Source organism: Tiliqua scincoides, chromosome 4 (assembly GCF_035046505.1).
Source record: "Tiliqua scincoides isolate rTilSci1 chromosome 4, rTilSci1.hap2, whole genome shotgun sequence".
Classification (NCBI taxonomy): Eukaryota; Metazoa; Chordata; class Lepidosauria; order Squamata; family Scincidae; genus Tiliqua; species Tiliqua scincoides.
This window is the reverse complement of record NC_089824.1, coordinates 45,185,102-45,208,659: the sequence shown is the minus strand read 5'-3', so window position 1 is coordinate 45,208,659 and position 23,558 is coordinate 45,185,102. Positions and strand designations below refer to the sequence as shown.

Here is a 23,558-nt window from a genome sequence, read left to right as displayed (position 1 = left end):
TCCCTCCACCCCTCCCTCCCCTCCCTCCACCCATCCCCTCCCAGCCCCCCAAAAGTGTTGGTGATACCCCTGACTGGCGCTGCCTCAGTGCCAGTGGTACACACGTATGACTGGTGGAGAAGTGCTTTATGACACCCAGGGCTGGCAGTACAAGCATACCACTAGCATTGAACACCATAGGATTGTGCCCTTTCAACTTGTCTTTTGGGGGCAAAGATAATACACTTAAAATGAATATTATACCTTGCATTATATATGCCTTATGTGCAATTCCTTTACACATTTCTTCATACACCGCAACATTTACCATAGATACACACCTATAAGTTGATCTCACAGATAAGTTGAGGGCAGGGTTTGAGCCAAAAATCATGGCATTTTATATAATCCTCAGATAAGTTGGGTTATTCAGCCCTGGGTTAAATTTAGGGGGGTGTCTGACTATAGTTTTGTCTGATTTTACCCGAGGCTAGATCCTGAAAAATAACCTACCAGTAATTGTTGCCTAAGAACTGTACAGTCACTCATTTATTAAAAATATAGTAAAAGATCATAAGATAGATTTTTATTCTTTAACTTTCTAAATTCTGGTCTTCACCACCTTTTTGTAAATGCTACCAGAGTAAGTGCACTGTAGGACAGTGGTTCCCAACCTGGGGCAGTGGCACTTGACAGGACCTTTGGGGGCACTTGAAAAAGAATGGAATAATGGCAGAAAAAAGTGCTCCAGAAAGACAGGAAGGTAACTAGTTGGCTGTGAAAGCCCCACCTATAGCTAGTTTTTGGTCATCAATTCATGCATGAATCAGTGATTGAAAACCAGCACAGTAAAAAAGCTGAGACATAATATGGAAAGTGATCAATCACCCAGAATTTCTCAGGACACTTCTGGTGCAAAACAGTGAAAAGGCATTGACTTCAGTTCTTTAAACAGATAAATAGAGAAAATACTGTGATGAATACATGAAGTCTGGGTTTTCATATAGAGGAGATGAAGGCTTATATTATTAATATTAACTACAAACATTTAGCTAATATAAGGGGTACAATTTAGGGAAATGGGCTACCAAGGGATATGCAAGTGAAAAAGAAGGTTGGGAACCCCTGCAGGAGAACCATTAATCAAAACCTTCTTTAAGGATTTAGAATCCTTCTGGTGCACTAAGCCAGAGGTTCTACATATAACATACAACTTATAACTCATATCTGGGAGTGTGCAATTCAATTCACAGCAGAGACATGCAATTGAATCTTCCTCTCTTATGTAAGCAATGGAAAACGGCTTTAACTGTTAGAATTGCAATTCCTAAGCTCTCAAATGGAGATTAAGGGGCCCAATCCTGTGGGCTGCAGCACTGGTACTTCACCAAAGTTAGCACTGTGCCTCAGCACCTGAAGATAGATGCTGAGAGCTCCTGGCAGTGAGAATTGCTGGCAGCAGGGCTTTTCGAGCTGGGGGTGGGTGGGTGGGAAGGGGGCAGAACTGTGCAAGGGGAGGGTAGGTGAGGGGAGGAGCAGATCCAGGGAATGTTTTGGATTTTGTTTCTGCATTTATTCCACGTTTCTTCATTATTAGTAAATTTATTTACTAATAAATTTGAATGAAACACACTAAAGTCTCAAGGAAAAGGCGAGTCTTGCATAGTAGCTGTGCTAACTTGTGGAATCTTTAGAAGGGAGCTTCCAATAATGTGATTTGCATTACATTATCTAATGTATACAAACACATAGAAATAATAACATCAAGAGAGTTTATTCTTCAAATACCATCACTATATCATTTCAGTCACAGAACTCTTTGGTACCTAAAATATAACCATAATCCAATATGGAAAGAAAAAACAAACTAGGCTTCTGTTGAAAGTGTCTCTCCTGCAGAGCAATGAAAACTTTAAGAGCACTTTCCAAGTCAGGGTTTCAGGGCTCTTTCAATCCCTATTTCAATGTCTAGATTCTTCCTCTGACGCTTGCATCTCTTTCAACGGAATAGGCAATACTACTCTGCTACTGGCAAAGAATTAAGATTGCTGTGTTAGTCATAAGACAACAGAGTCATGCATTCCCTCACAAAGCAAAAATGTAAACAGTCACCTCAAGGGTCACAAAAAGCCAGAAGAACAGACTGTGATGTACATAGTGATTTCATTTCCCTTGTATACATTTGGATTTGCATAGAAATATCACAGTCTAAACCTGAGTGTCAAGGACATTGAGACCCACAATTTCTCTCCTCTCTTTCCCTTCATACATATAGTAATAGATGTAGGTAAACACACACAGAGAAAGAAATTACCAGTTTTACAGTGTTGGCTCTTGCCCACCAAATTTGAATGCCACAGTTAATCTGTGAGTGTGTCAAGTACCATAATACTCTTTGTTGCTTTCACTCACAGGAAAGAACCCTCTCTCCACACATGGTCACATTGTGCATAGGACTGTTACTTACCTGTAACGTGGTAATTTCAAATAAAACTCCCTTTTTCTTCTTGTGGAGGCAGCACAAGAGGATCTTTTGTCACTGAAGTTCAGTTTTCCTCAGTTACTTTCTGCTCCCTATAGAGATAATTTCCTTTATAAAACCAAAATTAGGAGAGGCTCACAGGATTGCGCCACCCTCATGAAGAAATCCTGGATTAGGAGAGAATAGTTGCAGTCTTAGTCGGATTTCACTAGGTGAGTTTCACCTGCTATGCATGGTTGTAAAGGATTTACTCCCACAGTGTACACCTTTGATGAGGCAGAACAAATCAGCAATTCCTTGAAGATCACATGAAGGGAAATGGGCCTCCATGTCAGATCTGCTTTTGTAATAGGTGTAAATACGCAACAAAAGAAATGGAACTTTTTATATCAACTCCTTTATGTAGGGATTCCAGACCACTATGAACTAGGAACATTCACTTCTGCTGGACCGCAGGTTTCCAATTATTCCAGAGCATGCAGCACAGACTGACAGTGGTTCTGCATGCTCCGGGTCAGCAAAGGATAGTATTAGACTCTCACGGTATTTGCCCTCTGTGAATACAATTCCAATATCCTCTGTACTTTGTACCAAAACATCTGCATTCTATTATACCTGCATGTTAGATTTAGGTTCATGCATTTTATGTTAAAAGGATGGAGGTTGACATTATGAAAACCTCACCCTGAGATGCCAGACATCCCTTGGCACCACTGCTTGGTAGCATTGTGTACTTACATTTTAGCTGACGCTGCTCAGCCTTATTTACCAATATCCTGCTTAATGAGAAAGAATCTCTTCCCCATTTACCTCCAAGTTCCAAATTCATGTTGTAAAAAAAAGCAGCCAAAGTTACGTATTTATCTCCAACAATCTGCCTGTATGTAGGCAACTTGCAAAATTCCCTAAGTAGTAAGGGCAAAATGTAGTAAGGACCAGCAAAATGTCACGCTCCTTATGCAACACACATTTCAGGACAGTGTCCACATCTATGCAAGACAAGGCAGGTAGCTATTTGTGCTTTAAACTCTGTCACTCCCCCCCTCCATTCTTCTCCCTTCTCTCTCCCTTTCCCTAGTTAAAAGCTGCACTGGAAGAGCAAGGACCCCTAAAATTCCTTCCCTTTCAAAGTGACCCTTTTCCTTTATTTCTTCAGCTGCACCAAATACACTCTGCACAACACACAACCACCATGGAAGTCAGGAACATATTACACTATTTTCATGGCAGAGAAATATCTCTCTATTGCTTCTCAATATGCAATACTAGCTTCGCTATGGTATTTAACTACTTTAAATCCATTTTGACTACAATATACTTTCCTTTAATTGCAATGAACAATTTAAACGTAGCACAAATACCTCATGTCAGGCAACACCCTGTAATTATTTAAAGACATGGTTTCATCATATGACTTAACCAACGCCACATTCATGTTTAATAATAATAAATAATAATAAAACTTTATTTTTATCCCGCCCTTCTCCCTAACGGGACCCAGGGCGGCTAACAACATATTAAAAAAAACAGATTTTAAAAACATTAATACAAAGCAGATAAAAACATTTAAAAACACATTACAGAGGCCATAAAAACAGTAGTCAGATTCAAAGACAGAATAAAAGAGCAAGTCACTGAGGAATCAAGCCTGTAACAAACTAAAAGATGTATAAAAATGTTCAGAAGGCCAGAAATCAGAAGGCTTGTTTAAACAACAGTGTTTTCAGGCCTCGCCGAAAACTCTCAAGAGAGGGAGCCATTCTCAAATCAAGGGGAAGGGAGTTCCATAATGTTGGTGCCACTACTGAGAAGGCCCTATTTCTTGCAGCCGCCCCCCGGACCTCCTTGGGTGGCGGCACTTGCAAAAAGGCCTTCTCTGATGACCTGAGATGGCGAGCCGGATTGTACGGGAGTAGGCGGTCTCTAAGATATCCTGGCCCAGAGCAGTATAGGGCTTTAAAGGTCAAAACCAGCACCTTGAATTGGGCCCGGAAACGAATGGGCAGCCAATGTAGCCCCCGGAGAAGTGGATTGACAGAGTCAAACCACCTGGCTCCGGTGACCACACGGGCCGCCGCATTCTGTACTAATTGTAGTTTCCGAACCGTCTTCAGGGGCAGCCCCACATAGAGCGCGTTACAGTAATCTAACCTTGATGTCACCGTGGCATGGATCACCGTGGCCAGGTCTGCATGATCCAGGTACGGTCGCAGCTGGCACACCAGCCGAAGCTGAGCAAAGGCCCCCCTAGCCACAGCCACCACCTGGGAATCCAGGAGCAGCTGCGAGTCCAGGAGGACCCCCAAGCTGCGAACCTGCTCCTTCAGAGGGAGTGCAACCCCATTCAGAGCAAGCCGATAATCCAGCACCTGCATCGAGGATTTCCGAACCAGGAGAGCCTCTGTCTTATCAGGATTTAATTTCAGCTTGTTAGCCCCCATCCAGATCCTCACTGCTTCCAGACAGCGCTCCAGGCCCTCAACCGCCACCCTGGAGTCTGGAGGAAAGGAGAGATAGAGCTGGGTGTCATCAGCATATTGATGACACCTCACTCCAAACCCCCGGATGACCTCTCCCAGCGGTTTCATGTAGATATTAAATAGCATGGGGGACAGAATTTTATGTTTTATGTTTAAACCTAAATGTTTAGGTTGAACATTATAATACTTCTGGGTATATAAGATTTTTTTGTTTAATAAATTTTTATTTTTGTCTTTGAATTGGTTTTGTTCTATAATAGCATAGTGCTTTGCAAATGTGTTTGCAAAAGTAAATGAACACAAATTAAGAAAATATATATGCAGTTTGAATAAAGTGAAGCATGTTGATGCAGAAAAATGATGAAGTTAAATTTGAAATATTTCAAATTTGACATTTGATGAAGACATAATAAAGAGAAGATTGTAATAAAAAAAATAATCGTGAAAAATACCTACAACCTTTGGTTATCTACTTAAGGACCTCTTTGTAGACCACATTGGTGGTTCTTCCCTTAGGTGCTAGGGTCACCAGGCTGCTGGGTGAACTCACTCTGGAGCAGGCCACATAGAACTGCCCATGTGAGAAGCAGTCCTCCCTCAAGTCAAACCCTGCCATCTTCAGTGACTGCCCCAGGACTTGTTAATGGTCATTAACCTTGTGCAGTGTAGGCACCTGGGCACGTTGGCAGGGGCATGGTGGGTTGATGCATAGTACATGGTAGGTCTGAGGCTTGCCCTGAATATGACTTGTTTTCCACAGTAGTGTCAATGGAGTGACGGGGGGGGGGGGAGAATGTGGGTAGCACTTTCCTCCACTCCACTCTACCTTCAGAGATATCATTGCCACAACCAGGCACCCAATGCAGTCCACCAGCTCCATGCACTGGTAACTCCCACTCAGGAAGCAAAAAGTGATTTTTGTTCTGGTGGGCCTCCCATATGTGGAGATGGAGAGGGTGGGTTGCAGCTGGCTTATGACATAAGTATGTGATCATCCCTCTTACTTACTCAGCAAGTAAGTGTTTCTGCCTGGAAGAAAACTCTGTTAAGGTGGGATTGCTGACCCTGCCAGTGGACACTGCAGCTAACAACATCCAAAAAGGCTGGTTCAGTTTCTTAAATGAGCCCTGATTAACATCAGGAGGATGGAAAGGCAAAGAAGCTGTTGGCTCACCTGCTTAGCCTGCTATACCCCTTGCAAACCCACCTAATGCAATACACCATCATTTGCTAACCTATACAATGTGTGTGGCCCAGGCAGTAGGACTAGAGATGAGAGGAAATACTATTCCATTGTTGCTTCTGATCCATTGTTGCTCTGGCCTGAGTCCTACACTTTTCGAATTTCAGGTAATTTGCATCATTGTTCCTCCCTCATGTGACCAAGGTGCACACACTCCCATGTGACTGTGCCTAAGATCAGCATCAGAAAGGGGTGTGTCAGCTCATTCCAGAGGGGTTAGTAGCTGGTACAAGTCACCTGCACAGGGTGCCAACCCCTCCCACCTCTGAAATACCCAGGGACATCCCCCTGTTCCCTGAAGTGGGTTCTTAACACCTGAAGGAGGTTGCGTTATGCAGATTTAGAGGGTGTCACAGCTCTGGTAGTGATTCCAATGCGGGACACTGCAGCAGGGTTCTGACAAGAGGTAAGAACCTGAATTTATTGCTGGTGACAAAGTTAAATGCCCAGAGAAACATCAAAGTACATTTTGGAGAATCAGTCCTGCCTTAAGTCCTGAAGAGTCTCTCTTGGTGCCAGGGAGGAACTTTGGAGAGAAGAAGAAACTGACACAGCTGAGCAATCAACAGAGGGAGTGGAGGTATGAAAGTGTTTCTAAAAGATCAGCTCCAGTTTTTTTATAATGAATCACGAGATGAGGAAAATTTATTTTCTAACTGGACACCTGGACTGCCTAGGTGCAAAATCGCATAAAGGTAGAGATTGCATCATCTTATTTTTTCTACCATTTTGTTCTTTTGTTGATTCTGCTTTCCTCAGGAGGATGCTGTGGACCCAGGGTAACCAGATGTCATTACTGCAAAAGAGGACAAAGCTCCACAAAATATAGGACATACAAGAAAAATGTAGGACGTGACAGAATAAAAGCTAAAAACACTCATATATTAAGAACATAAGAACATAAGAACAGCCCCACTGGATCAGGCCATAGGTCCATCTAGTCCAGCTTCCTGTATCTCACAGCGGCCCACCAAATGCCCCAGGGAGCACACCAGATAACGAGAGACCTCATCCTGGTGCCCTCCCTTGTATCTGGCATTCTGACATAGCCCATTTCTAAAATCAGGAGGTTGCGCATACACATCATGGCTTGTAACCTGTAATGGATTTTTCCTCCAGAAACTCATCCAATCCCCTTTTAAAGGCGTCTAGGCTAGACGCCAGCACCACATCCTGTGGCAAGGAGTTCCACAGACCGACCACGCGCTGAGTAAAGAAATATTTTCTTTTGTCTGTCCTAACCCGCCCAACACTCAATTTTAGTGGATGTCCCCTGGTTCTGGTATTATGTGAGAGTGTAAAGAGCATCTCCCTATCCACTCTGTCCATCGCCTGCATAATTTTGTATGTCTCAATCATGTCCCCCCTCAGGCGTCTCTTTTCTAGGCTGAAGATGCCCAAACGCTGTAGCCTTTCCTCATAAGGAAGGTGCCCCAGCCCCGTAATCATCTTAGTCGCTCTCTTTTGCACCTTTTCCATTTTTTAAATACCATATTACTTATTAAATTTAAAACTATATTACATATAATTTATTGATTACAAGAAGGCTATGAGTTGCGTGCAGGGACCCACTCACAGGGAAAAGGAGGACATTTAAGTTCATTTCCAGGACATGAGGCTGGAAATGTCTTGGAAAAAGAAGATGTCTGGTCTCCCTGTGTGGGCCAGCTCCACCCCAACCAGAGGCTGCAGCGATAGGGCACTCCAATCCTGCTGCTAAACATACAGATGGAAAGATGCCTCACCAGGCCAACTCATAGTTAAATATTTTGGGTTAGGTAGTATTTCTTGTTTTGTTGTATTGTGTGTTATCTTCTTAATATGCCTTTCTGTCTTTCTGAGGGCTTTGGCTCCCCTTATTCTTCTTAATGCTTGTCAGTCATAAACCTTTAAAATATATTTTGCTCAAGTGGTTGTTTGGATGAAGGGAATACACACAGCTAGCTAAATTCTCTGCCAAGATCATTTTGACATTTTGGCATTACCAAAATTAGAGTTCATGGAGGAGTGGCTCAGCTGCCTTCTCTGGGCTGACAAATAATAATAATAGCAGGTATTTATATACCACCTTTCTTGGTCTTTATTCAAGACTTTATTCAAGGCGGTTTACATAGGCAGGCTTTATTTAAATCCCTTATTAAATAGGGATTTTTACAATTGAAAGAAGGTTCTTTCTTTCAAGAACTATTACATTCAGGTGTTTCATTCCGATCTGGCTTCACCTTCTGGCCTCCATCCTCCCACGCTCAGAGCAGATGGAATAGCTCGACAAAGGTGGGGTGAAACAGAGAAGTGGCTACCAGTTTGCAGAAGAATAAGTTCTGTGGATACAGGTGCAGGTCACTAACGACAGGAACACGATCACTGCCCCCATTAAGTGATTCTGTCCTTATATGGACACTATTACAAGCTAGTCAATTTCACTCCAATATAGATGCTATATTGCATTCAGCCACTAGTTGGGGATGAATGTAATGGAACCATTCCATTCCATTCAGTAATGGCTGAATGTGGTCTACCTGAGAGGAAATAGCTTGACTAAGGCCACACAGTGACTTCATAGCAGAGATGAGATTTTAGGCCAGGAAATCTTGATTTGCAGCACACTCTCTCCACCTAGCAGCTACATTCATGGTGAATGGCAATTTGTCCATACCACAGATTAAACACAGAAGTAATACAAGATCATTCATTCTTCCTTTTATTGTTTAATGTTTCTCATACTCCTATAGTAGCAATTGCCATAGAATTATAAAGTGAGGGCAGGATACAAGAGAAAAGCATGATAAATAATGTGTTCTTTTTATGCAGTCGATGCGGCCTCTTCTCAGTAAGGAATCCAAAGAAGCCTCCGAGCCAATTGAAAGATATGCTAGATATGTCTGTTTCATAACTGGATATAAAAGACAGAGGGCACAATCCTAACCAACTTTCCAATACCAACCTAGCCGCAATGCAGCCCCAAGGTAAGGTAACAAACATGCCCTTACCTTGAGGAGGCATCCTTGAGTACCTCCCCACTGCAGCATGCATTGACACAACTATGTCAGTGCTGGAAAGTTGGTTAGGACTGCGCCCAAAGTTGAATAGGACAGAAAGGGCTTCAAACAAACTGTAGCTCAGTAGGAGTCCACAGGTGGCAATGCCAGTTCAGGTATGGAAGCAAGGGAACCTAATGCCCAATGCTATGTTTTACTGCTATTATATTCCTGCCACCCAGTTCAAACTATCAGTTTCTAGGTTAGAGAACCCAATAAGAATATTCAAAAGAATATCTTCTCAAAATGAAAGGTTTCTTGCTCCTACATTTGTGAATCATCCACTACAATAAATGTTCAATCAAAGCTCTCTTAAAATGAATGTACTTGGACTCTGCACTTACTCTGGCTGCACTCCAATTTTACAGAATCGCACAGAATGTCTACATCATATACTACAGATTGCTTTCAGGACAGACCATGGTTTGGTTTTGCACTTAGCGCATCTGGACCTTGTCTGTCTATCTCCCATAATGCCTGCTGACTTAGCCTATCCCCATGTCAGCCCCCAGAACAAAATATTTGACTCCTTGCCTTCCACCAGCAACCAGCCTTCTTATCATGCAGGCCAGCAAGCGGCCTCACTTCCAGATTGTAGTTATGGGTGACGCATGTGTACTTCCATAGAAAAAGAAGAACCCCCTGACCATCCTTTGCTTTATTCAGAGGTTATACATTATCCATTTTTTAGAACACGAGAACTAGCCCACAAAAGGCAACAACTGAACCCCTTGTCGTACAGTATGTAAAAAGAGAGAGAATTTGTCATAACTTTCAATACAGCATCAAAGAAATGACTCCCTAAAACAGCACGTTTTTAGGAAGACCACATGGATGAGCCATCATTCCATGATTAATACAACTCCAAAAAAGCATTTAAAGTGACATAATCATGACTGAATAGTTCCACTACAAACATACCATGGACCATAAACATGGCATAAGGATCGGTTCAGAAGTTATCTTAAGCTTAATCATCTTTGTGATGCTTTTCAAACCGTTCCATTAAAGCTCTCATTCTATTCCCCGGCTTTCTTTGGTGTTGGTTTATAAGATTTTCAAGTGCTGTCTTTGTCTGTAAATAATGAAGAAGGAAAGCATAGCATTACCGTCAGAATTTTATATTATGTTTCTTGAAGCACAATCCTAACATGTGGAAGAAGCAGGCAGGCCATTGGGCCTGGGCTGCATCCAGCACAAGCTTTGGGGCAAAAGCAGTGCAGTTCAAGACAAAGGGAAATGTTTCCCCTTACCGCATGTTGTGCTACAACTGCCTCAGTGGTCTACTTGGATCTGCACCACCTGATGAGGAGCAACCTGGAGCCACGCCCTGCTGCTGGATCCTGGCCCCATTTCCTGCTCCCTGCCCACCTGCCCCCAGGAATGTCCACCGTCCGCTCTCCCCACCCCAAAACTCCTCCCACATAATTCTATGTGAAGGGAATTCTATTATCAGGGTGCCACCACTGAAAAGACCATGATCCTTGCTGCCACCTTCCTCACATCCTCAATAATAGCACATTTAGGAGGGCTCTCTCGGGTCACATTCTACTTCCTTTTCTACTTATGAACGAAAACTAAATATGGGAAAGCAGCCATGTATCCAACCCCAAAATTGATTTGGCCACTGAATTGTTGAAATTATTCTTTCTTTCTATCAGTGTTCCCAGCTTTCCCCAGAATTCATTGGGATATCATTCTGCTTTGATATTTTGAAGCGTAGAGTTCACTTACTTTTTCAGCCAGCTCCTTAGCAGTGATATTTGGATTATAAGGGATGGGTTCTCCAAAATAACTACGAAGTTTGACTGGGAACTCTCCATATATAGGAAGGATTAGGCACCGGGTACGCTCATACAGCCATCGTGTCAGCCCTGTGAGTGAAGCGGAACAACATTTTGATCACTACTACTTGATAGCGAATATGAGATGAACTGATAGGCTGAATTGTAAATAATCCCGTGAGATGTCTTATGATATGTGAGTGAGTAAAGACAGACCCTCCTCTACAATTTCCTACGATTTCTACAACTTGTTGCAAATCCATCTTTGTGGATAGATGTGGCAGGAGGTCTGGTCTAGAGGGTAGAGCCTCCATTTGCCTGAAGATAACATCCACAAGGTCACCAGTTCGAGGCCAGCAGCACCGTGCAACCTTGAAGCAGCTGACAAGCTGAGCCAAGTTATTCCATCTGCTCTGAGCGTGGGAGGATGGAGGCCAGAACGTGAAACCAGATCAAGAAAGAAACATCTTGAATGTTGTGGTTCTTGAAAGATAGAACCTTCTTTCAATTGTAAAAATCCCTATGGGGATTTAAATCGCCTGCCTATGTAAACCGCCTTGAATAAAGTCTTGAACAAAGACCAAGAAAGGCGGTATATAAATACCTGTATTATTATTATTATTATTATTATTATTATTATAGATATGCAAAGCCTGTAATGACTCTGTGTGTGACATTTCCCATTTCCTGGAACAGATGCCTAACTCTACAATGGATTACAGAATGTGGCTGGCATCCCCACCTGCCTTGTCCTCATACTACCCCATCATGGATTGCCATTTTGTTTTAAATATAATGAGTAATATGCAATCACACATTCTCACAGTATTAAAGGAGAATGAAATATGCACAGTGAGTCCTTCCAGTATACCTGGCTTTGAATGAAATAAACCCCACTTTGTTGAATTCAATTATCTGTATCCTGATCTCTTACAACAAACAAACGATGTAACCAAAAATTCAGAAATGCATAAAGGCAAATGAATTACAGCCACACTTCACTATCAAGAATGGGTTTGGCTTTACACCATGATATTTCTACACTGGTTTCCTTAATTATGTCAAGTATCAAGAGAGACATTTGTGGTAGAAATAGGCAAACACAATTTCTATTGACATCTAAGCTGTTCCTTCAACACTGTCAGCAAACCTGCTGTGGATCAACTGCTCAAAACGTCAAGCAATGTTGAACTTTTACTGTAAGAAGAAGAACTGAAATCTAATCATGCATGCAGCGCAGCTTGATTCGAGTCAATTCATGAGTGTCCGCTCCCTTTAACTCAACTCGAAAACAAGTCCTACCAGGCGAACTTTCCGAGTTGTCTAGAGTGTTTTGGGGACAACAAAAGATTTGAATCCCAAAACTTTTCTGAAAAAAGTCAGCTGCAGCTCAATGGAAGAAAACAGAGCTGCTGCCAGTGTGTGTGTGTGTGTGTGTGTGTGTTGGAGTTCTCTTTAAACACTCTCCTGATGTCCCCACCCATCCCATCAGTAAACAAAAGCCATGCTGTTCTTCAAGTGAAGGCAGAAGTGCAGAACATGCTGATCAGTTCCTTCTGAACAATTCCCAGCCATGATGAAACCCTCCTCCTTCTGTTGTCAGAACCCTCATGGATAACGAAAATTGTGTTAAACCAAATCCATCTTTTTAAAAAAGTCTTTTCACTCAGTGGCTGAAAAATAGCCTTGCTTACAATTGTTACATGGTAGAGTGGCAGGCAATCAATCTCCTGGGTCTTAGAACAGCTTAGTTTCAGTTCATGCAGAGGCAAGTGACCCCTCCCTTCCCCCTGAAGTGCACAAAAGAATTAAAAAATTGCCTTCCCTTACCATTTTTTCCTGAGCTCCAGGGGGAAGGGAGGGGTCAGTTGCTTTGGAATGAACTGAAACTAAGTTGTTTGAAGCCACTGGACATTGACCAATTGATTGACCGATTACACAGGTCACCACACATTTTGCTTCCTTAAACATTACACCAATTCCTGGGTATATTTGGGGTGCCAGTTCCAAAAATGGCATCTGTTTTGCCCGAACACGTCTAATTTTGGAGACACGGCATAGCCTCTTTAGTGAATGGTTCAAGCAGCTTTCTCAGGAGGAAGCCTATACCATGGTTTCCTCCTGAGGAAGCTGCTTGAACCATTCACTAATGAGGCTATACTATATCTCCATAACTAGACATGATGGGGAAAACGGATGCCATTTTTGGAATTGGCACCCCAAATTCATAGCAAAGCACCACAAAGTTTGGGAAAAACTTTTCTGACACTCAGTTTTGTAGGTCTATGTTACCTGCTGCTGCTCTCTCAACCTGCAATGGTAAGTGTGGCTATTTTTAAACCTCTGATTGAAGGGACATTTTTCTTTTAATTTAAAGGTCCCTTATCATTCACAGTGAGGTAAAACGGCTGGTGAAAAATCCAGGGAGAATTAGGTTATACCCATATCTGCACACGGTTCTCATGAAAGAGGTCTGGTACAAACTGATAACGTCTCTTAGGTAAATAGGGAATAATAAGTTACATTGTGCTAGACTGTGACCTCAGACTAGTTTGGATGATATGGTTCATCCACATAACTCTCAGGTTCACCCACATAATTCTCTGCTCCACATAACCTGCTATTCTACTCTAACAATGTATATGGAGGTAGAAAGTCATACAATTGTGAATGGTGTGAACCCCGACCCGGGGGCCATTTGAGGCCCTTAGGGACCCCCAATCCGGCCCTCAGGGAGCTCCTAGTTTCTAATGAGCCTCTGGCATTCCAGAGACTTGCTAGAGCCTGCACTGGCCCAACATGACTACTCTCAGCGTGAGGGCCAACTGTTTGATCTCTTGCGCGAGCTGCAGGCCGAGGGCTCCCTCTGCTGCTTGCTGTTTCACACCTGTGAAGCCACAGCAGCAGCAAAGGAAAGAGTGGCCTTGCTTTTTACAAGGTCTTTTATAGGACTGGAGCCATCATTCATTCATATTCATTCATTCATACATATGAATGAATGAGACCTTCATTCAGTCATACATATTCCATCTCTAATATATTCATGTAATTTATGTAATACATTTATGTAAATTTAATGAAATTTTAAATGTAAATTAATATTTTTCCCTGGCCCCCAACGTAGTGTCAGAGAGATGATGTGGCCCTCTTGCCAAAAAGTTTGGACACCCCTGGTTTAGATTGTCTTCCCCCTTGAATGCATGGAAATGAATGTTGTACTGGGTGTGGGACAGAACACATTGCCCTCATTTCTAACTATGCAATGTGTGAGCCAACCACATGGTACCATTTGAACTTATTCATTAATGAAGTTAGAAATTGTAGCTCACATGTATTTCCAAACGTGTAGTATCCTTCGCGAATATTTTGTGTAAACATTGGAATGATGGGCTGAAAAAGATGAAAGAAAGTATGAAACCTGGAGAATATTTTAGTCCTGTCTCTTCTTGCTGTTATCTGTTATTAAGGAACAAGAGGGAGGCTCCTAAAAATGAACCAGTATATTTCAAAAGCATTACGTTCAAGCAAAGATATAAACTGATAATCTGGGCCCAATCCTATGGACCGGCTTAGCCTCTGGAACTCACATTCAACTGGTGCAGTGTGCTCTACAGTGTGCACAAATGGCAATGAATCATTCCACGCAGCTGGGCCACCACTGCAAGCAGTATGCAGCTGTGGCCATACTCCAGCAATTCCAGGAAATCCTGGCATCAATCAGATGCTGCAGAGGACAGACAGGAGCAGTGTGTGGGCAAAATGGGGTTGGGAGGGAAAGGAATGAAGTGGAGACTTTCCTGGGAGTAAGTCCCATTGACAATAATGGGACTTACTTCTGAGTAGACAGGCATGGGTTTGGGCTCTTAAGCCCTCCCTTCCCCACTTCTCATACCGGCACCTAAGGCTGCAATCCTATACACCCTTTCCTGGGAGTAACACCCATTGACCATCATGGGACTTACTTCCGAATAGACACATAGGAGTGGGTTTGGCTGGATGTGATGGGTTGCCTGCGCTTGCGTAGGAACCTGAAGTGGGGAGCAGCAAGGCAAGGCAAGGCGTGCCAGGCGAGCAGGGAGCACTGAGTGATGTGGTGCCCAAAGCAGACCTGGCCTGGCCTCATAGCAGCCATTATCATCTCATTATTTATTCATAATTCATCTATTCCAGTTCCTAAAGGTAAGCAGCTGGCTGGTATGATCATCTCAGCCCCCTGCATCTCTCAAACTGTATATGCACACTTTTCTGGAAGTAAACCTCATTGAACACATGGGACTTACAGTACTTCCAAGTAGACAGGCATAGGAATGGGCTCTAAATTAGATATGCTTTTTAGATTTGTAGTCACTTACAGAAGTAAGGCTGAAATCCTATCCACATTTACCTGGGAGTAAGTTCCATTGACTATAATGGGACTTACTTCTAAGTAGACAAGCACAGGATTGGGCTCTGAGGACCCAATTGTGCCCAACTTTCCAGCTCCAATAGTAGCCACAATGCAGCCACATGGTAATTTAATTAATTATATTTAATTAATTAAATTTGATGTAATTGTGGGGACGGGGATGGGGGGGCTACAGAATTTTCTTTGCACTGGTCAGCAACTGGGTTAGCTATGCCACTGCCTCACAGATGTACTCCAGTCTACTCCAGACCGACTCCAGTCTGGAATAGGTGAAAGAAACCACCCACCAAGGCAAATCATGTGAGCAGCAAAAATGATGGAGGGTGCTGACAGCAGCCATTAAGCTCCATCCCTTGCAAGAAGTGCCCAATAGAGTGCGTTGATTTGGCTCAAGTTATGGCAGAAGGGCGACAGGGTAGGGCAAAATCACTCCTACTGGCAGGAATGGGTAAGGAGGTGCATTATTACGAAACTATAAAATGGTATGTTTGCCTCAGCAAGAACAGAATTTACTTTTGTTTCATCTGCACACAGAAAATCACCAGCTTACAAAGACTGGTTTCAATCCTGCTGTCAATGACAATTGTAAGTTGTGTGGTTGCCTCACATTATCCATTCTATGTCTTTATACTGTTCCATTAAGAATTTATGAACTTTTCTAGCAGCCCAGCTCTGCTTCACCCAGCTCTTCACCCAGCTCTGATGCTGCCGTGCAAAATACATCCAGTGGTGGTGGTGGGGGGGGGGGGGTTGAGCCATGAAGTCCTCCTTGAATTACAGGGATAATTTTCTTGTTCTCTTGCCCCAGAATAAGACTTGCCTGCCCTGTTTGGTCTACTAACTGTGCCAGCGATTTTGCTGGTGCATGTCCAAGTGTATCCAGAAAGGAGGAATGAAGCCAGGAATGGGGACTGATACCTCCCATCCCACCCTTGACACACACCACTTCCCCCACCTTCACCCTGTTCCTCCCTTTCCCTCCTTCCAGACACACAGTGGCTCAATAGGGTTGGGTCTACATTGTATGCTTGAATTAGAGCCCATTCCTATGCATGTCTACTCACTGTGTTCAGAGAGGTTTAATCCCAGGAAGGTGTGTGTATAGGATTGCAGCTTTACATTTGAATAGACTGCAGATTACTGTAGTCTTTATACTGTGGACTGAGGACTGAGATACTGAGGACTGTATACTGAGTCTGTATACTGAGTATACTCAGTATACTGAGGACTGTATACTGAGTGGACTGTATACTGAGGACTGTGCAGTTTGGCCCTTCTGTATTCAAAAGCAAATGTTAGTCACCTGGTCCAGATCGAAATCAGGGACCAAAGTATGTGGAGACAGTTATTCCTTTCCTGTCTCTTTGCCATTAACTTGGGTTTGGTTTTCAACAAGAACACCTGGGATATTGGGAGGGAACTTCTTCCAGATGGTCCATCCTTTGACCGATCTCCATAGCCTGGAATTGTGGAAGAAGATGCAAACCATCAAGGTTCCCCCCCCCCTTCCTGTTCAGCTGCTGATGCGGTAAAGAGTAAGTGGGCAGCAGGAAAGGATGCATTTGTGCTAACCACTAGATGCTACTCCCAGCTCTCTCTGAGGGTATGCGTTCCCTGACAGAAATACATCAGAGGAAAATTGTGAAAGCCCAATTCCCTGTCTTGTGTCATAGTCCCACTCTGAATCTGCTCCCCAGCGCTGCTCCTTCCATTTCAAAAGCAAGAACGCAATGGCAAACTGCACATTTAACACGACAAGTCGTTGACATATTTACTGTATGCTTCTCCTGTAGCCTGAACCTTGCAATGTTCCATAATTATTTAATCTCAGTCATGTTGCAGTTTCTCAGCTCATGTTTCTTCCATCAACAATGTATCTTTGTACATCAACCCATTCATATGATCTTGAATCCTTGCAAGGACAAAGTACTGTATGTAGAAAAAGCCAGGATAAATCACTGCTAGTACAGGAAACTCACTCACCGCTTTAGCCTCTAAAGCCACTTGGGCAAAACCTACACGTTTACCCCAGACCAGGGTGTAGTTATCATCACTAAAGTTTTGTTCTCTAAGTCCACCAGGTGCAATTCCCAATAATTCGCCTCTCTTCAGAAGTTCCACACATTGAGCTTTGTTGCGAGCTCCACAACCGACCAGTTCAACAAACAACTGTATTCCTGTAAAATAGGCCCAAAACAGAATACTGATTTATATTCTTATGTTCTTATGTTCTTATGTTCTTATATAAATACAACTTATGGAATAATGAGTTTTCCTCTGATTTAAAAATCTCACTGGACTCAGCATTTGCCTCTTCAGACAGCCCTGAACATGGGAACGTTCTCAGGGAGGGCCAGGGAGAGCACTGCCATGGTGGGTATGACTAACAAGCAAGTTACTACTCCCCCGTCCCTGGGTTCAGTGTGCTCAGGGAGATAAGGAGTGAAGAAGTCTTTTGCCAGTGAAAACAAAGAACTCCTTCCATAGTAAATATCCTATTCATTTTAGCAGGTTATCATACATGGAGACTTAGGGATCTTCTAGAACAGTGGTTCTCACACATTTAGCACCGGGACCCACTTTTAGAATGAGAAAATGTCAGGACCCACCGGAAGTTGATGTCATGACTGCAAGTGACATCATCAAGCAGGAAAATTTTTAACAATCCTAGGCTGCAATCCTACCCACACTTACCCACGAGTAAGTCTCATTTACTATCACTGTTAAAAGAATATACATAGTAGCTCGTTACAAGTACAGGTCTGTAACATTTCCCCAAATGCAGTCACATACCATGGTAGCATCAAATCTAATATATTAAAAATAAAATATTGAAATGAATGGGTACCCACCTGAAATTGGCTTGTGACCCACCTAGTGGGTCCCAACCCACTGTTTGAGAAACACTGCTCTAGAAAAAGTCTGCCTTAGACCTGCTGTTTATGACCCTTCACGGTGCAGTTATTTTCAGAATTTTAATCCTAAAGGCAGAGCATAAGTATTTTACCTGGCATCCAAGACAGTAGACGTTCTGTCAAAGAATAGCAAGTTCTCCTTTTTTGCCTGTACAGTGTAGCTACAAAGTAGATATAGTCAAAAGGAACAATTCCATGATAATAAATAATAAGCCCTGGTCCTTCTGGTAGATGTTCCATGCCAATAACCTCATACTCTGAAAAGAGGATGAAGGCAAATGATTAATATTTCATGTCACTGACATGCAGATTCAACCAATTTCTGGTAGAGGAAAAGGACAGGATGGTTTTCGGAACAGGGGAGCGAAAGAGGCCCTATTATAGGAACCGACCATTCTAGATGCACTGCATCTATTCTCAATAAATTGTCTTTGAGTGTTTCAGAGTTATGGAGCTGCCTGGAGTGCTCCCTTTCCCTTTCTTCCTGGGGTGACTGAGTACAGGAATGGGATGTCTGTAAAGGGCTACTGTAGTCTTGCAAACCTAAGAGAGCAATGAGAGCCAAAAGCCAAGGTGTAGGGTTCTGACATCTTGATTTGGACTAACCAGGCAAGGCTTCTAATTAGTTTTTAATACGTTTCAAAATATTGGCATAGCTTTCCTTCCCGAGCAATATGCCATCCCTGAAGGATAATGACTTCCTTTCGAACCTAGTGGAGTCACCTTTGGCTTGTGTTCTGTCCCAATTTTTGACTCCTGCTGACCACGCCAATTCGTCCTGTCCAAATACTCCAACTCCTTTCTAATGCCCGCTTTTTGGCTAATTAACACCCTTTTTTTCCAAGGACAACAGCTGCGGTGTGCAAAGAAATGAATACAGAACTCCTTATCTATAGCAGTTAACCAGAATTTATTGCTACAAACACATACACTCCCTGCAAGTTCTCTTGTCCAGAGGCTTTCCCTCCCCAAAACTCCACTTAACTTAGTGGGTAGAGGTCTGAAGCCTCCAGTCGAAGTCCAATCCAGTCTCCAAAGCACAGTCCAGTCTTCCCAGTCCAGTATTCCCAGTCCAATCTTCTGCAGTAGAGTTCCTCCTCTCCAGCAGTGTTGTCTCCAGCAGAGTGTCTCCTCCAGCAGGGTTCTGGCAGTCCTCTCTTCTGTGTCCTCCAGCAGAGTTCTGGCAGTCCCCTTCTCCCAGTGTGGGTCCGTCCAGGTTTCCCTCTGGGTCAGCGTCTGGCTTCCTCTGGGTCAGCGTCCCGCTTCTGGCTCTGGATCAGGGTCCAGCTTCTGGCTCTGGATCAGGGTCCCGCTCTTGGTCCTAGGTCAGGGTAGCTCTGTCTCCTTCCAAAGCTGCCTTTTATCCTTGGAGGTTTCATGATCCAAATGCAGCTCAGCCGTGAGCTACCTCATTAGCTCCAAATTAGGCTCAGGTGAGCCATCCCTTCAGTCCATGTCCATTCAAAGTCCCATCAAGGTCATATGAAGCTCAGCTGTCCATTCAGGTCTCCATTGGCCTTGATTGATTACAGCTGTTGAGCCAGCCCTTCCCTTCCCAGAGCTGTCAAACAGCTGTCAAAACGGAATCGCTGTCAACACCACATCATCCACCTGATGATCTTCTGATCTTCCATTACAGCTTGCGAATGTGTTGCCAATCTCAGCTTCAAATCTCAGTTTCATAATTCTTGAAGCATGTAGGGAAACAACTGTCCATTCTTGCATAAGTGGCAGTGGGTGCTTGCAAAGAAATAATGAACCCAGGCAGTGCCTTGGTTTGAGAGGCAAGTCCTGACATTTCACACAAGTCCTGACGTTGGCAAGAGGGGGACCATAGATTTTATTGACAACACCATGCTTGCACGCGTGCTTACACACATGCACAGGCAGGCTTCAATAGCGCCTTGCCTGGTCCTTGGAAAATTCCTTGGGCAACCTCAATTTACTTGTACAGCACATGTCATCCTACAAACCAAACTAACCTATGCGGAGCTTTGCGAGTTGGAGCAAATAAGTTGACAACAAGGCAACAAACGGACCCCAAGCCCTGCTTGTCCTCATAAATCACAGGCCCAAATTCAATCAGGGAGCCATGTTGATGGAGCAACTGGGCTCCTGAGCTAGTTATCTAACAGGGTGTGTGTGTGTGTGTGTGTGTGTGTGTGTGTGAGAGAGAGAGAGAGAGAGAGAGAGAGAGAGTTCTTTGAACACTCCCCTGATGTCCCCAACCATCTGTAAACAAGGTGGGAGGGGGTGGGAGGGAGTGACAGAGTACCGGGAAAGAAGTGGCAAGAGGGAGGATGGTCACAAGCAGCAGCTGCAAGGCTTACTAGGATAACCCAATCCTTTGCAGCCCTAGTCAGAAGCCCTACATCTCCCTTTTCATGTGGTGCCGAGCCTATTTCCTCTCACGCCATGTCGCGCTGCACTGGTCCCAATCTGCGCCATCTGATGAGGTGACACAGATCCAAGCAGAATGGAGAGGTCAGGTGCTGCTCCACACCCCCTGGGAACGGGTTCAGGATCTGGCATAACCGCTGGGTTCTGGCCCCCCCTCCCATGCTCTGCCGCCCACTACCTGCCTCCCCCCACCCCAAAATGCCTCCTTTCAGCCTCCTTCCCGCTCTCCCCATGCCTCCCTCCAACCCCTGCGTCATCCGAGCTCGGCCGACGCTGGGCCTGGACCTGGCGCGGGGTGGCCAGCGCTGGCCTCCTAGAGACCTAAATGGGCAAAACGTGCCTTATGGCATGTTCGTGACACCCTCAGGTTGGCGCAAGTGAACTTGTGCTGGCCTAAACCAGGAGTCCAGATTGTGCCCTGAATTGCTTTATTTTATTTCCCCTTTCCTATTATTATTTAAATGTATCCATAATAAAAGTTAGTTAGAGCGCAATCCTAACAACTTTCCAGCACTGGCATAGATGTGCCAGTGGGGCATCTACTGTATCCTAAAGTGGGGGACAGTCATGGAGGCCTCCTCAAGGTAAGGCAATGTTTGTTCCTTACCTTGGAGTTGCATTGCCCTTATGTCAGTGCTAGAAAGTTGGTTAGGATTGCAGCCTTAGTTTCACATCTCACCCTTGCATCCTTCTTCCTTCCTCAGAGTTTGAGCTGTCCCATTGGCCACTACAAAGGATCCCAGCACACAAGGTGGTTTCCCCCATTTTCACATGTTAATGCCTTTTTAAAAGCACATCCACTAAGAGTGGCTACACAGTGGCTCCTACATCAGCACTGAAATTCTGAACCTCTATCCTCGGAATTACAATGACTACAACAGCATTGGACTATCACTATTTAAGGAAATGCTTGCTTACCATGCCATATCCTTCCAAATGAACTCACAAGGTATGCGAGAGCTTCTTTTGCCTTGTCCCATGATTTGCTAGTTGTGTCTCCTTGTATTTTGTTCTTTTTCTTGTAAAGATATAGCAGAAGGTTGACAATGCAGCTAATACAATATAAGGCTAATGGCAGAGGATACATCAATATGAGTAACCACATGAATAACCACAACACATGAGCCCCAAAGGTCAGATATTCTCCAAGGTAAGCAAGTGCAGTTGCCACTAGTACAGTTGTTGCTGTCATTGTAGATGTGCCTATGAAAGAAAGAAACCAAGGAAAATTTTCAGTCAAAATGATGAAGAAAATGATTTCAGCCTTCAGCAGCCCAGCATGACCGAGCATGTCTTTTCAGCATCTATTGATCTGTAAACCTCCAGGAAGGTAGACTGGGATGCAGAAACAAAAACAGCTGCATCTATTGATAACTTTGAATTCAAGAATCCTACCAAGCATTTGTGAGTGGCTGAAGATCAGGTTCAAGGTAAAGCACATGGTAGCCGGCTCCCCAGACAGCTTCCCCTCAACAGCTGCATAGAATATCTCGACTAAGGATCGCCTAAGCAAGTGATCATTTTTGTTTGCTTACTGGTTTTATGCTGCTTTTATCTCTTGTATGATGTGTTTGTCTCAGGACAAGCCCCACCACAAAGCAGCAGATTGAGGGCTAGTTCTCAGGACCGGCATGGCCTCTATTCAAGGCCCACCATGGATGGCCTGCTGAGGACAGGAGCTGAAATAACATTGCAGTGTTTTTCCTCTTACCTTCTGAATGGAAAATGAAGAAAGGGAGAAAGATCTGAGCAAGTAAAGATCTCTTCCCTCCATCTTCATTTGTTCATTCTATCGTTCTCTTCCTTTCTCAGTTTTGTGTTTAGCTGTTGCTCCTGTTATAATGTGGAGGGGGTAGGGAGGCTGTAGAAAGGTGTGTATACAGGCTCTGTTGTTTTTGTGCTGCACAGGAGAGGTTAAAAAAATAAATTACAAAGATACAAAATTATCACATATGTGCAATCAATGACCAACAGTATATGCTTTGAAAAGCAATGATTTCCAGGCACTTTCCATATTTAAGAATCTCTTTCATTACACAGTTTGATTACCCATATCGAGGCACTCAAAATCTGGACAGTTCCAAAATCTGGCCATTTTGGTGGGCCATGACTTTTTCCCCACACCAGACTCACCCAGTGAAGAAAGTTTGAAAGCAGGAGGGGCAGCAACAAGAGTTTTTGTGACACGAGGCTGCATCAGTCGGGCATTCCTAGTGGAGTGACAAAGGCAAGCAAGCAAGGCCCTGGGGGACTGAGAGCAAGGGAGGGAGTCAGCCTTCCATGAGCAGTTGCAACAGTAGCAGGAAGTGCTGTCCGCAGAGGGAATGCACAACAAAGAAGCCGGAAAGTGCAGAGCGTAGTTTGACGCTTTTACAAGAGAACAAAAAGTGTGGTTTGTTGACTGGACCCCTTCCCATCATTAATAGCCACTAGCCACTTCCCATCATTAATAGCCACTTCTAGAGAGACTAGAAGCAAAAGAAGAGCCCGGTGGCTGAGGCTGTACACAAAGATCAAGTAGCAGGAAAGGGGATGTTCTTCCCTTTGAAGGAATCTCACGTAAGAACGTAAGAAGAGCCACGCTGAATCAGACCAAAGGCCCATCTAGTCCAGCTTCCTGTATCTCAAAGTGGCCCACCAAATGCTTCAGGGAGCACCCAAGACAACAGCACAACCTTCGTCCTGGTGCCCTCCCCTACATCTGGCAATCAGGGGCAGCCTGCCTCTAAAACCAAGAGCTTGCACATACCTACTATGACTTATAACGCTTAATGAACTTTTCCTCCAGAAATTTGCCCAATCCCCTCTCAAAGGCATCTAGGCAAGTTGCCA

The 23,558-nt window shown here is 43.8% G+C and overlaps 1 protein-coding gene across 1 annotated transcript; it reads right to left on the bottom strand.

The window, feature by feature from the left end:
- Positions 1-10,192: 10,192 nt before the first annotated feature.
- On the bottom strand, positions 10,193-22,779 carry LOC136648303 (DGAT1/2-independent enzyme synthesizing storage lipids-like). The gene is made up of 7 exons (XM_066624416.1): positions 22,776-22,779; positions 21,645-21,794; positions 18,419-18,583; positions 17,395-17,588; positions 14,336-14,396; positions 10,957-11,096; positions 10,193-10,297 (listed from the first exon to the last, which is right to left on the bottom strand). The coding sequence occupies exons 1-7, from the start codon at positions 22,777-22,779 to the stop codon at positions 10,193-10,195; spliced, it is 819 nt and encodes a 272-aa protein (XP_066480513.1).
- Positions 22,780-23,558: the final 779 nt, after the last annotated feature.